The sequence below is a fragment of the Girardinichthys multiradiatus genome, chromosome 10 (assembly GCF_021462225.1).
Source record: "Girardinichthys multiradiatus isolate DD_20200921_A chromosome 10, DD_fGirMul_XY1, whole genome shotgun sequence".
Classification (NCBI taxonomy): Eukaryota; Metazoa; Chordata; class Actinopteri; order Cyprinodontiformes; family Goodeidae; genus Girardinichthys; species Girardinichthys multiradiatus.
In genome coordinates, this window is record NC_061803.1 from 3,071,257 (window position 1) to 3,085,877 (window position 14,621).

General features: G+C 43.7%; 2 protein-coding genes across 2 annotated transcripts; both read left to right on the forward strand.

Moving 5' to 3' along the window:
- Nucleotides 1–2,205: 2,205 nt before the first annotated feature.
- On the forward strand, nucleotides 2,206–9,579 carry prr35 (proline rich 35). The gene is made up of 3 exons (XM_047376468.1): nucleotides 2,206–2,301; nucleotides 5,106–6,604; nucleotides 6,696–9,579. Exons 2-3 carry the CDS (start codon nucleotides 5,220–5,222, stop codon nucleotides 7,510–7,512), a joined length of 2,202 nt encoding a protein of 733 aa, XP_047232424.1. The 5' UTR covers nucleotides 2,206–2,301; nucleotides 5,106–5,219; the 3' UTR covers nucleotides 7,513–9,579.
- Nucleotides 9,580–9,941: 362 nt separating this feature from the next.
- On the forward strand, nucleotides 9,942–13,906 carry LOC124875370 (toll-like receptor 13). Its single transcript, XM_047377499.1, has 6 exons — nucleotides 9,942–10,810; nucleotides 10,894–11,456; nucleotides 11,534–11,681; nucleotides 11,779–12,149; nucleotides 12,967–13,060; nucleotides 13,151–13,906. Exons 1-6 carry the CDS (start codon nucleotides 9,989–9,991, stop codon nucleotides 13,904–13,906), a joined length of 2,754 nt encoding a protein of 917 aa, XP_047233455.1. The 5' UTR covers nucleotides 9,942–9,988.
- Nucleotides 13,907–14,621: the final 715 nt, after the last annotated feature.

Sequence of the window (14,621 nt, forward strand, 5' to 3'; positions counted from 1 at the left end):
GGAGTCAAGCAAAAGGTTTATCTCTTTGCTCATTGCAGCACCATCTACTGGTCAAACACCGCAAACGTGTTTTTAAGATTCCTCAAAATAGTGTGCTGGGTTACGATATCAAGGTGGGTCTGTTTTCAGATTTTAATGGACTGTGAATAACTTGTTATTAAAAACGACAAATGTGAAATTAAATGTATTATATCTATAACATCTTGGTTATTTATCGAGATCATTTATTTAAGTTTCAGCTGTTTTAGAGAGGAATAAAAAGAAACGTTTCATGCCGATTTTTAAAATTTCGAATTAATTGTTAATTGTAGCACTAATTGGTGACATGAAATTCAGTTTGACTCCAGTAATCAAACAGAAATTCTTGTATAAAAAACACGTCCTTTAAATAATCAGACACTGCTGGACCCTTTCACATCAAATGTTACTCTCTGGTGCTAAATTAGTCTTTAAAATGCATCATGTAACTTTATGAAAGTCAAATTTCCTCTAATGAAACAAAATCCCACCACATCAGATTCAGTAATTCTATATAAAACATGTATTTGCATATTTCAGGGAATAATTGAAGCTGAATTAACTATAGCTTGGTTAAAATCATAGTGGTGAAGAGTTTTAACAGAAGAATGCTTTAGGACTCGGTTATTTACAAAAGGTCATCATGTACTTCTTTCTTATTTGACATTGTGTCTAATTTGCAATGATTTGGAAATATTATTTGGAGAGATTGTGTTGAATGCAGTCAGGAATAGTCCTGAGCATTTGACTACAGTTTCATTGCTGTTTTCCCTCCAATATAACCGAGCTGAGGAGCTGCAGGCTCAAATCAGACAAACATGTGCAGAAGTCACTCCTCACTTTATTTCCATTTAAGAGAAGAAACCGAGCTCCTCTTCCAGGTGTTTATGGACTTGCAGAAAAGATGGAGTGACGTCAGCCACCGTGTGCCTTAAGAAGCGGTGGATCTTCCTTCCTCCTCGTTTCAGAGTGCGCTCCTGTCATCCCCCCCTGACTTACTACACATCCTCTTCCCCTGCTGTCACATTTGGCACAGATGGTTAGGCTCTGTGGAGCGGCCTGTCAGTCTGCATTTGTCCGCCTCTGAGTGACAGCCGGCCCGGTGGCTCGTGAAGGGCCCACCGACTCTCCCGGCCCAACGACACCGACCGAAATCTCAAAGGAGGCTTGCATGCGACGTTCCCAACCAGACCTGAGAGCCAGGGGTTGGAGACCAGGAGAGCTCCGAAACAAAAGACAGGATTAGGAGAGCAGATCAAAAGTCCGAGGACCAGTAAATAATAAGAGCAAATCTGAGCTGTCATTTTCAGCTATTTCTCTTTAGAAATGTTGGATGTTAATGATGCAGGAGAAAAGAGTTTCACCTCAAGTAGCTTTAAAACATCCCTACTGTGTTCCTGTTCCTGTCGAAACAAGGCTGGGACGGTGACACAGTGAGGACAGTTTTAATGCACATTATATGGCAAAACTGTAACCTTCATTCATCTCCTACATTTGTTTCAACGTTGCATTTCATTTATTACATTTATAAAACTCTCTCACACACACAAACAGTCTGAATGATAAGGTTTAATGGAAATCAGCACCCGAATATATTTATTTCACGGCATTACCTAAATTTCTATTTTGTTTATACTTCGTAAAATCAAACCAAAATTATGTATTCAAGTTTTCAAAACTATTCACTATGTTCTATTTTTACAGAAGATTTAGGCAAATTTTTAAAAAACTGAAAATCTTTAAAATGGTTTTTTTTTCACATTATAGAAAAAATATTGAATGATTTGCAGTAAAATCTTCAACATGAAAAAAGGACCTTATAAATTCTATTATAATTATAATTAATATTTTTTTAGCAGTTCTAGGTCATCTCACTAACTTTGGTCAAGAAATTAAATTCTTATACAATTTACTCTGGTAAATAATTAGAAATAAGCCTTTAAAATCTTTCGTGTTGCAGATATAGTCCCTTACAAACCCCAGATGAACCCTACTCCCTGTTTTTACCACGAAGCATCATCAACCTAACCTTTGCCATTAATCTGTATGTTGGTGTTCTGGGTCCGGGCTGCAAGGTGGAGCCCACATCTGACGATCTGGCGGGGGGCTGCAGGGTGGAGAGGGGGAGCTGCTGTATTGTAGCGCCCCAGGGCAGTGCTCCCAGTCAATATATATCTCAACTCTCGCTCCTGCGCTCCCATTTGTGCGGGACGCGCCGCCCTGCTGCTGCTGCTGCTGCTGCTGCAGAGAAGTGACAGACAGCCACACCGGGACCTTCTCTAGGTATGAATGAATATATTTCTATATGCATTTTATGGAGGTTTGAGGAATGCAGGCAAACTGGTGATGTTTTCACAAAAAGGTAAATAGAAGGCCTGACATGCAGGATGTTTAAGCAGCTTAACTTTGTGATTGATGTTTTGCATTTTTTTTCGTTTTGTAAAAAACCAAAACATTAACTTCATTTTTAGCTTCAGGGATGCTTAAATATTATTTATTTACCAATTACAGTTTGTTAATTTAACAGTTTCATAGCTATTGTGTTTTTTTGCAAATTTCAGGGTAAATATTTTTGCATTATTGAAAAAAACTGAACGTAAAAACACGATTTTAAAGTATTTCCATTATTTTTTTACGTTTCTTCTCAGAAGTGGACACACAGAAACCACCTCAACTCTCGTCTTAGCTAATTAATTTCATATATTTAAGTTGAAAACGAATCCCTTGTTTGCATGAAAGCCCTGCTGGAAGCAGCCCCTCCAACAGGCTGGTTGCTCTCACATGTCAGCTGCCAAAGCTTTTAGTGTAGTGAAGCTTCTTAATTGCAACGATAGATGTTCAAGCGGCCGGGCTTGTTTGATCCCATCCCTAAAAGCTTAAAACAGGACCACAGGGTTTGGATGTGGGGCGGCAGGGTGGAGGAAGAGGAGGAGGAGGAGGAGGAGAGGCTGCTGCAGTGGCCAGGAGAGGGGGGGTACAGTAAAAATGATTTTTATTGATTGGCTCGTAGCTGCAGCTGTTAGACTCCATTATGAGCACAGAGCTCAGGTCAGAGCCCTGAGGCGGACAAGTTAGCCAATCAAACGGGCCAGTTCTGAAGGTCCAGTTGGGAGACCTGGCCGTCTCTCAACAGAACTGACCCTCCCATCACCTGTGTTCACCTCACTGGGTTTTATCTCAAAGCTTTGACACATCAGGCTTCATTGCAAAGAAACAAATACAAATATGGGCCGAAACAAGTTCTTTTTTATGTAATTTATTAACATGGACCCTAAACTTTCAAAACTAACTGACTTTTATCTCTGAATGGCCTGAAGACAGAGGCAAAATAAAAGCCTGAAAGACTTCACATCGAGGAGAAGACGCCTCCTCAGCTCACTGCAGGCTCCAGCCAACGGCTTGGCTCACAGTATAAAAGATCACAAAGTAATTCAAGCATAAAGAAACTATTTAATCCATTTTAAGGGATTTCTTTTAGAGATGCACCGATCAGGCTTCTCCTGGTTGACACCAATTATTTGAATGATTCAGACTGAAGAAGACAAAAAGTGAGCTGCAGGTTCCTTTGGTACAGCAGGTAAAAAAACTACAAGATGATCCCCATTTGTGCATCTGTCTCCAACCTTCATCTGATTTTTAGTGAAAGGTTCCTCAAAGTACATGCTGCTGGCTGATGCTTTAAACTGATAACGCTGGAAGTTCTGCGATTTGATGCATTCACTTAATATTTTTCAGAACTGATCATGGAGAAATTGTTCAGTTCTGATCTCACACCGACGGATTGGTGCATCTCTAGTTAAGATGCAGTGATATAAGATAAACGGTTACGGATAAGAAGCAAAGCTGAGGAAACTAGAAAAATTAGGAAAAAGGTGGAAAAGTAAAATGAGATATAAAAAGAAATGTAATTAATTATATTGAAGACAGTAAATGCATATTTTATAGATTTATTTAACACAAAATTATTCATACCACGGGCCCATTTAAGTTTAAAGCAATCTGTTAATTTTACCAACATGTTTCTTCTGACTGGAAGTCATAGAAACATTATGGTCCACTCAGAGTCCGGACTTGAATCTGATAAAGGTAGCTAAAGATTAGGGTGATGGCAAGGAGGCCTTCCAACCTTAAATACCTGGGGCCAAAAGACCAGTGGAAACATGCAAAAAGCTGCTCAGCAATTAGAAGAAGGATTTGCTGGATTTAATGCCTACAGATTTTTACACTGATTAATAAAACAGATTAAAATAAATTTCAACATGCAATTGTTTATTATTATTATTCTTTCTAAATATTTCCTTCTTTTACATTGTTTATTATATTTTGTGAGATGCCAATCTCATTTCCTTTCAGGAAGTTGAATGAAAATTGTGTATAAAAGTAATGTTTATTTAGATTTTCAAAATAACAATTAGATAAGACCTGGACATGTAATTTAAAGTTGTTAAATTGGGTCTTTAACAGATATTTTCATGCTTGACAGAAGATGCCAAGAAAGTACATTTCTAAACATTTTATCCACAGAACATAATATTCTTCTAGTTATCAATGTTGACCCGACTCTAAATGAAGAAACACTAAGACGAGACGGTTCAGTAGGAGCAGTTGAACTTATTCACCATGTCCTGACCCAGATCCCAGTCCTGGCACTAATGACGCCCTTTAGGCATGATGCCAGGCTCTCTCATTAGCAATCCGGCCTCAAACCCCCAACTTCTCTCCCATTCCTACCAGCTCTACTCCATCCTCAGCATGGAGGTGCCTGTAGCTGCCCTCCCAGGGTCCGTCCCCTAGCCTTGCTGCACAGGTGCAGGGTCCCCTGTGACATCTTTGTTAGCCCCTCTGCCCGGGGCCCTGCTACCGCCTGGTGCTGCATTGAGCTAATGAATAGTGGCAGGTACAGTGAGAGAGGGGCAGCACAGGCCTCCCTCCAGTTAGGTTAGTGGCAATCCTCAGCTCAGGCAGATAACAGATATATTTAGTATATTTTAAACCAGGCACCAATGTACATAGAACTTTCTTTTATTTAAAATCAGTCCTTCAGTTTCAGCTTCCTTTACGTGTTTGTCTCTTTTTTTGTTTCACAGGAACAAAGGAAACGTTGCATCAAATGAAATGCATCATAGCACAAAAACAAAGCTTGTAGATTAGCTTGAATACATCTAGTTGTTTTGCACCTACGCTTGAAACAACCTTTAATCATGTCAAAGGATGAAGCTTGCAAAGTGACGTCTGCCGGCAAACACAAGGAGCGAAAACCGAAGAAGCCGCACTACATCCCCCGACCATGGGGCAAACCCTACAACTATAAATGCTTTCAGTGTCCCTTCACCTGCATGGAGAAATCTCACCTGTACAACCACATGAAGTACAGTCTCTGCAAGAACTCATTGTCTCTACTCATAGAGTCGGACTGGCCGTACAAGAAGGGTAACATCCTGCATCCAGACCAGCTGCGACCCTTCCAGCAAGCGCACGGCCTGCATGCTGCAGGGAAAGACGAACTAGAGCAGGTAATATGCAGCGTGGAGAAGCAGGGGCTACGAAGGTCTGAGGAGGAGGACAGTGAGGGCAGAGAAACTCAGGGAGCAGAGGATGATGAAGAGGGAGGGCGAGAGGAGCAAGCAGAAATTCCTGGAATGGCCAAAGAAAGTTCCAACAACAGCAGAGGAGAGTCTCCGGAGGCTGCAAACAAAAGGAGCAAACAGCCAGAGTCAGAGCTGCTGATGGCTGACATGCTTTCTCTTGAAGATCAGCTGTTACGAGTCCGCTCTGCAGAGGTAGAGGCCCAGCTGAGGCACTACAAGCTGCCAAAAACATGTCTAGCCAGTCCTGGGCTCCTGTCTGAGCAGTGGCGGCTGTTTGCGTCCAGTCACACAAAAGCTAAAGCAGAGGGTGCTCGGCCGCGAGTGAACGGTTCAATCCCCTGTTACCCTCCTCCACCCAACCTGGTGGACTTTCAGGATCCCACCGGACTCAACTTGTCAGTGCTGGGAGTAGGTTATCCCCTCAGCCCAAGCTTGTTCTCCTACATGAACTCAGCCATTCCGACTGCAGCTCCCGATGTCGCCGCTCAGACCCACGCACAGTTCGCCCAGCTTCCCTTCCTGGCATCGGCTGCTCAGCTGATGCACCCAGCATCCAGCACTCATCCAGACAGAGCTCTCATCCCCCCTCGCCTCTACTACCCCTTTCTGTGTGAGCACAGTTTTGGACCAGCGAGCGCTCAGAGTGATGCCGGCAAATCTTTAAAGACCCCATCAAGCAGTCTAGATGCAAGTCTTTTGTCTGGCTTCCAGTCTAAAGTCGGTGTGTGGAAAGTTCCTACTCTGAGGCCAGGAAACACCGCGTCCCCCACTGGCTGGGTGTCACCTCAGAGACACTCACCCGACCAGGGCAGCACAGTGGGAGATAAGATACAAGCGACAGCCAAGGAAGGCAAAGCAACTTGTGGTCTCAAGAGGACAGGAGGTCCCCTGAGAGGCCATGAAGCACCTGCAGAGAAGAAGCAAGAAATGGCCTTCACTTTGGACCTTTTGAGGAACCTTCAGACAGCATCAGCTGACGAAACTCTCCTACAAACCAGGTGGAGATTCTCAGAAATATCAGTTTTCTTTTTTCACAGGAATTCTAAACTTTTTAGGTGTCCAATCTAAACTCTTTATCTCTTATTTCAGCTTACAAGATGCTCAGCTTCAGACCCGGCCAAGTGACCACTGGTACAAACCTCTCATCAGTCCAAACAGTGAAGCGGTCTGTTTGTCAGCTGGTGCTGGAACCAACAGCCAAGACCTGGCTGCCTCCAGAGCGATCGAAGAGGGTGCTTCAGAATCGGTGGCGGCTCTCCTCACTGATCTCTCCAAGGCTCTGCAGGAGTACCAGGAGGCCGAGCGCAAAATCTCTCACCTGGAAAAGGAGGACCTTCCTGCCCAGCGACACCTGTGGGAGCACCTGAACAAAATCCGCAGCGAGCTCTCCCACATTCACCAGGCTCTGGAGCGCACGGCTGGCCAGAGCGACGGACCTCTTGACCTGTCGGTGAAGAGGGAGTCGACGGACTCACCTGGTGAGCAAATTATGAAAGAGGACCGCAGCCTTAAAGCCAGCCCCTCGGAGACAGAAGAGGAGGACGAGGAAGTGGAGGAGAAGAAGGAGGAGAAAGAGGAGGAGGACGAGAGCGAGAGGAAGCCGATGAGGGCATCTCTGGAGAAGCGCAAGCAGTCGTTGGACATGCTGATCAAGATGAGTCAGGTGTCGGTCGTGAACACCGAAGTCCTGCATCCGGGTGGTCTCGGCCTGAGGTCAGCAGAGGCCTTGTGGCCGAGCCGTACCACGAAGTGTGAAGCAGACTCCAGCGTCCTGCTCTGCCCTGATGGCCGATCAGTCATGTTTACAGACATCGCCTCCTCCCTCAAACCTCCAAAGAGACCTTCATCCATTCAGCGACTGGAAGCCCAGTGTCCCCCAAGTCCTCTGACCCCCCCCGACAGCTAAACATGCACATTAGAAGACGACGAGAATGAAAATGTGAAGGTGGTGTGGTTGTGGTACGTTCATCTACTGAACCCACTGGTTGCTGCATTCGGTCCATTAAGAATCATGCTGGGAGACAATCTTGTAAATAAATGTGTAAAATAATGTAAATCCAATAAATGTAATTAGTGGAAAATGTTTTAAAGGGAAATGCTGTTTATATAATGTTCTGTTTGACTGCTTCACTTAATCTGATGCATAGAAAATGTATTAAACACCATAAACCAAGAGAGTTTATTCTTTTAATCCAGCTGAGACAAAATTAAAAATCTGGTTTATCAATAAAACAATACTGTCCAGACATGAAGGCACATATATACTGCAGGAAGAAACAATAAACCTTCTTCACACGGTTTTTACCACCAAGGAAGATAAACATCTAAAGTGGCAGCACACCTCCAACTGCCACAAACTGCAATAAAGGTGAAGCAGCTCCTAAAGCCAAACTGCCCTCAAAGCGGTTACCTGTGCTTCTACTCCTGAAGGTCAGAGACCCCCTGCTGAAAAGGTCAGGAAAGGCTGGGGGCCCCTGATAAAGCAAACCTAAAGCTTTCTGACTGCTCTGAGGAGAAGAGGGGGGTCCTTCCCCACCATCACCCCCAGATCACAGAGGCAAAGGTCAGCTGCCAGGACCAGCTGAGCCACTGGTGGATGTTCAACCTGAAGAGGTCACAGAGGTCACTTTAAACATCAGGTAGATCAAATACTTTGAAGTATTCATAACCCGTCATCACATTACTGTATTACGTCCTATGTGATCAACACAAAGTAGTGCATAATTGTAAAGCGGAAAGAATTTAATATGTTGCTTTGAAATGTTTCACTAATAAAATCTGAAAAGTGTGGCATGCATTTATATCCATTTTCATAGTATCTCTGGCTGAACATTCAGGGTCATTGTCCAGCTGGAAGGTGAACCTTCACCCCAGTCTCAAGCCCTCTCCAGCACGGTTGTCCTGTATTTAGCTCCATCCATCTTCCCCTCCGGCCAGCTTTCCTGTCCCATCCCCACAGCATGATGCTGCCACCACCACCATGCAGGCAAAGTTCAGTTCTGGTCTAATCGGAGCACCTTCTCTCACACGTTTGCTTGGTCCCCTACTCAGCTAATAACAGACTGCAAACAAGACCTCTAACGGCTTTCTTCTTGCTTCTCTTCCATGAACGCCAGTTTGTGAAGTGCACAACTGACAGTTGACGTGTCCATAATCTTCCACCTGGCCTGTGGTTCTGTGCAGCTCCTTCAGAGTTACCATGGGCCTCTTGGCTGCTTCTCTAACTGTCAGTTAGGTGGACGTCCACGTCTGGGTCCTGGTTTGAGAAAACCACGCTGGGAGGAAGGAATCTACATTTTTGAAATATTTCAGCTAAACAGAATTTGTCTCTGCTCCTTCAGAACCAGCCTGGTTCTTCTTGCTGTTTCTGGTGAAAATGTCAGACCTGCACCTCTTCAGCAAACATTCATAAGCCTTTCTTGCACGCTAGTTGACATAAGCAGCAATGATGTGATCATTTTTGGGTCTGCTTCAGTGTCCACTTCTGCTTTTTAGAGACAGCTCAGAGCTCCAAATAATGTTTGCTGCTTCTTCTGTACTTGTGTAGATCTCTCAGCTTCGTTAAAGCTCAGAACCTAAGCTGACGGCTCCCTCATGTGGACAAAAACAAGATAAGGCTTTGCTGCAACGCTGTTGATTTCACAAACTCATCGCTCAGAAGGAGGAACTTTGAAACAATCCAACTGCAGATACATGTTACTGAGAGGTGTGAATGATTGAAGAAGTGCACTACACTTCATGAAAAGAGGATGCAACATATTTTCAGAATTAGCAACAGTCTATAAAGATGATGAGTAGACTACAATGGGTAGATGTGCATTGGACACGATGAGAAGGGTATGTTCTAATATTTCGATATTTACGTCGTTTAACTTTCATAATTCAGGAGAAAAATGCTATTTTTGCACGTTTGGATGTTGTTTTCTGCTGTAATAATATGTGGTAGTTCAAATAAAAAGCATTTATTGTTGAACAGACGTTTACAGCGAATCTTCCTCTTCGCATGAACAATTTATGACATAGCAGGCTCTAGTAGTTTACCATAAGAAAGAAATAAAAGGAAGTGACTTTATTTTAACTCCCAAAAGTTGCATTTAGCTGTTTAATCTAAGGATGTTTGTTTTATATATTCCCACTTTTAATTATCTGCTTAAATGTTGATGCATTTAGACTCTAAGTCAATGCTTCACTATAAACATATAAAAATGTTTAGGTTATTTCCCCTTTAAAAAAAAAACCTGAAACTTTGTTTATATTTGATTTTATGCTTTTGAAGGCCTCTAGCTTCCTCTTGACAAAACCACCTGCCCACTCTTTATTTCTAGATCTCTTGGTCTTCATGGTTGCTGCCTCTAAGAGAAGCTGTGGCAGATGATGCAAAGATGGCGCGAGCAGCTCTGCTTCTCCTTTTGCTAAACTTCTCTGTCTGCAGCGGGTTTGGCTTCAGGAGCTGCTCTCAGAATTATGCAGAGGTGGATCACATTTGGTGCTTCAACAGAATGATTGTTAACATTTCTGGAGTGGTGAGCATGCTCCCTGAAAACACAACTGCAATCAACTTGTCCAAGAACATGATCAGAGCCATCCCACCTGGAGCGTTTGCTCGTTTTGCTGGACTGAAACATCTGGACCTGAGTCAAAATAAGCTGTTTAATCTGAAAGGTGAAGAATTCAAAAGCCTTCATCTCATGGTATTCCTCAACCTCTCCTGCAACAACATCTCTAACATCCACTCGAACACATTTGAGGGACTCACCAGTCTGAAAGTCCTTCTTCTGAGCCAAAACAACCTTTCAGGTGTATTCGGTCTTCTCTTTTATCTCCTCCCTGCCATTGAAGTCGTTGATCTGTCTCTCAACAGGCTCAGGTCTTTCAGCTGTGAAGAATGTGGAAGCTCATTAACTCTAAAGTATCTGAATCTTTCAGTAAACAACATCCAGAAGGTGAATGTGAGCTGTTTCCCTGCCCTGACGTACATCCAACTGTCCAACAACACAGAACTGGAGCTGAGGCCAGATACTTTTGACTCAAACCAGCAGCTGGGCACTCTTCTCCTTCAGTCGGTTAAAGTAGAAGGTCTAATGGGGCTTTCTGGACAGACAAAGAGGGATCTCATCCATGTATCTTTTTCTATGTTTGCTGAGACGTCTCCGTGGATGATCTGTGATGTCTTGAGAGAAATGGACAACGTCTCCACAGTAGAGGTAGATGTCCTCCATGCCTTAGTACCTTTTCCTTCTATTTCAAACCATTTTAATGTGTTTTTGTGAATTTTATTTTAATGCAGGTGGACCTAAAAGGATCCAAGTTACCTGCGAGCAACACCAGCCTTCTGGACTGTCCCACTCCACCCACGTTAATAATCAATGAAGCAAAATTAGGGAATGTAGCTCATTTGTCTTCAGAGATGAGCAACACGAGCAAACTTTATCTCATCAACTGTGGTTTAAAGCAGATATCAAATTCAACATTTGAGGTTTTCACAGCATTGAAAACACTTTATCTGAACAAAAATTCTGTGGATATTAAGCCAGACACATTCAGAGGCCTGACTGAGCTGACATTTCTAAGCTTGGACAGGAACAGAATACGTAACATTGACCTTCGATGGTTCGTCCCTCTGAAAAGTCTTCATCGCCTGTCTCTTATGAAAAATGAGATCACTGAGCTGGAACCGAATATATTTCATGCCCTGACCCAACTTGAGCAGCTCTACCTGCAGTTTAACCTGCTAAAATCCCTCAAGAAGAAGACTTTCGGTAATCTGTACAGGCTGAAGAAACTGAACCTCAGTTTGAACCTAATTTGTTTTATTGAAGAAGGCACTTTCCAGGACCTGAAGAACTTAAGGTGATTATTATGGTCTGCCACATGAATCATCTTTGTTTCCTGTCTACGTTATCCTTAGCATCCCTTTAACCCAACAGATACCTCGACCTAAGTGGGAACCGGATCAGTAGGGTGACGCCATCTATTCTTTCTGGCCTTAAAAAACTGACCCACATTATTCTCTATAACAACCGCCTCCATTTCAGATCCTATGAAGCCCCTTTTATCCACCTAACTTCACTGGAGGTAAATGTTATTTTTATATTCATGATCAGAATAAAAAGAATGTTGCACTGAATATTTCTGCATGTCTAACTAATGATTTTACATGTCTGTTGTAAAGCATCTGGAAATGAGATACCAGGGACCTGGAGGGTCTGGCATTGGTGACATTGGACCAGATTTCTTCAAAGGTCTACAGAAACTGAAATGCATGCAAATTGGAAACAGCGTCAAGATGAATGTACATCCTGGCGCCTTTGCTCCTCTGATCAGTTTGAAGATCCTATACATATATGGAGTGAATTTGAAAGACACCAACCTGACTGCAGTGCTGCTACCTCTAAAAGGCCTTTCGAAGCTGATATTAAACAGGGCTGATCTGGACACCCTACCAGCACACCTCCTGCCTCCAAATAATTCCTTGGAAATTCTTAGAGTTCAGTCAAACCACATCCACACATTGAGCAAGGAAATACTGGATAATCTGCCAAGGTACACAAGCTAATGGAAAGCTTAGTTTTTAGCAGCTATTAAAGAAGCACAAGACACTACCTGCTATTAACAGGACCTTTAAGTAGCCTCAAAGTATTGATAAATCTGGGCTGATCATTCTCATTGACTGAACAGGTGGAGTCCAAATTAAAATCATCAGTTTTATGCTTCAGCAGTGGAAAAAAACAAAACAAGGACTGAGTACACATACCTGAGGCACCCGTGCTCAGTTTAATGCTGCATGTCTTGCTCCACACACCTATGCTCTGCTGTCTTTCTGACAGGAAGTTGTTTATAGATCAGTTGATCCAATATGTAAACTGTAAGGGGTCCTGATAAGACAGAAGTCCAACTATAAAACTCATCGTAGAGTGAGATCTTGGAGGGTGTTTAACCAATCACACCCTTGTGGATGAGCCCTTTATCGCCCACAGGGGTGTGATTGACAGAATCCCCAGATGGCACCCCTACAGGACAACCCCCAGAGACTCCAAGGTAATCAGGTAGTGTGAACTGCAGTCAACAGGACTTTCCCTCTTTTGACTCGGTGATTGGAGGTAACTCCAACACAAAAGCTCCTCCACATGATAATACTTCATAGTTCTTGATGGCATGAACCACGATCATTATGGGCCTTCTGACACTGATATTTCTTTGACTTATTGGCATCTCTGAGAGCTGTTTTATCCCCACATTTCTGCACTAACACTTCATCACCAATGTCATCCACTGCTACTGATTTTTTTCTTGGATTTTAACTACAGTTGCATCACCTTTTGATTTAATACCAACTCCCTGGATGTCTGTGTGTTTTCAGACTGCGAGTTTTTGACATTTCAGAAAACCAACTAAGCTGCACTTGTGATAACGCTTGGTTCAAAACCTGGGCTATAAACAACACTCAGATACAGGTACCACCAGCTGTACCGACAGATGCAAGCTATCAGTTCCAGTTCACGCAGTACTCCTGGTTGTTAATTTCTTTCTTAAATGTCTCCCAGGTGCCTTACCTGTACAATTTGGAGTGTGACAACGGCAGGTCTCGCTACCTGTGGCAGTTTGATGACAAGGCCTGCTCCTATGACCAGATTTCTTTGACTCTCTTCATCTCCTGCACTGTGATGGATGTGCTGTTTGTGTTTGTGTGTCTGGCTTGGCATATCCAGGGTCCTACCCTGCGCTTCCTGCTGCTCATGGTCAAAGCGAGGCTTAGAGGAAGAAAGAGGGGTGCAGGGGCTAAATTTCAGTATGATGCTTTCATCTCCTACAGCTCCAAGGATGAGGACTGGGTGATGGGACAGCTGGTGCCTAATCTGGAGAGACCAGATGTTGGTGCACCGAGGCTCAGGCTGTGCCTGCACCACAGAGACTTCCGCCCCGGTGCTGCGGTTCTGGAGAACATCGAGGCAGCAATCTATAGCTCTCGACACACCATCTGCGTGGTAACTCGCTCCTACCTGCAGAGTGAGTGGTGCTCTCTGGAGTTTCAGTTGGCCAGTGTGAGGCTTCTGTGTGATGGGAGCGATGTCCTTCTGATGGTGTTCCTTGAGGAAATCCCTGAGCACTGCCTGTCCCCCTATGCACGACTGCGTAGGATTGTGCACAGAAAGACTTACCTGCTGTGGCCGGAGAACCCTGTAGAGCAGGATGCCTTCTGGGTCAGACTGAAGGACGCTTTAAAAGACAGTAAAGACCTGGAGGAGGAAGGGGAGGGAGACGTTGGAGGAGAGCAATGGTTGACTCCATTAATCGGCTGAAGAGTCAACATACAGGTCCTTCTCAAAATATTAGCATATTGTGATAAAGTTCATTATTTTCCATAATGTAATGATGAAAATTTAACATTCATATATTTTAGATTCATTGCACATTAACCGAAATATTTCAGGTCTTTTATTGTCTTAATACAGATGATTTTGGCATACAGCTCATGAAAACCCAAAATTCCTATCTCACAAAATTAGCATATCATTAAAAGGGTCTCTAAACGAGCTATGAACCTAATCATCTGAATCAACGAGTTAACTCTAAACACCTGCAAAAGATTCCTGAGGCCTTTAAAACTCCCAGCCTGGTTCATCACTCAAAACCCCAATCATGGGTAAGACTGCCGACCTGACTGCTGTCCAGAAGGCCACTATTGACACCCTCAAGCAAGAGGGTAAGACACAGAAAGACATTTCTGAACAAATAGGCTGTTCCCAGAGTGCTGTATCAAGGCACCTCAGTGGGAAGTCTGTGGGAAGGAAAAAGTGTGGCAGAAAACGCTGCACAACGAGAAGAGGTGACCGGACCCTGAGGAAGATTGTGGAGAAGGGCCGATTCCAGACCTTGGGGGACCTGCGGAAGCAGTGGACTGAGTCTGGAGTAGAAACATCCAGAGCCACCGTGCACAGGCGTGTGCAGGAAATGGGCTACAGGTGCCGCATTCCCCGGGTCAAGCCACTTTTGAACCAGAAACAGCGGCAGAAG

Coding starts and splice junctions, on each gene's coding strand:
- prr35 (XM_047376468.1), top strand. CDS start 5,220: ATGTCAAAGGATGAAGCTTGCAAAGTGACGTCTGCCGGCAAACACAAG. Junction 6,605..6,695: donor GAAACTCTCCTACAAACCAG/GTGGAGATTCTC, acceptor CTCTTATTTCAG/CTTACAAGATGCTCAGCTTC.
- LOC124875370 (XM_047377499.1), top strand. CDS start 9,989: ATGGCGCGAGCAGCTCTGCTTCTCCTTTTGCTAAACTTCTCTGTCTGC. Junction 11,682..11,778: donor TCCACCTAACTTCACTGGAG/GTAAATGTTATT, acceptor TCTGTTGTAAAG/CATCTGGAAATGAGATACCA. Junction 13,061..13,150: donor TAAACAACACTCAGATACAG/GTACCACCAGCT, acceptor AATGTCTCCCAG/GTGCCTTACCTGTACAATTT.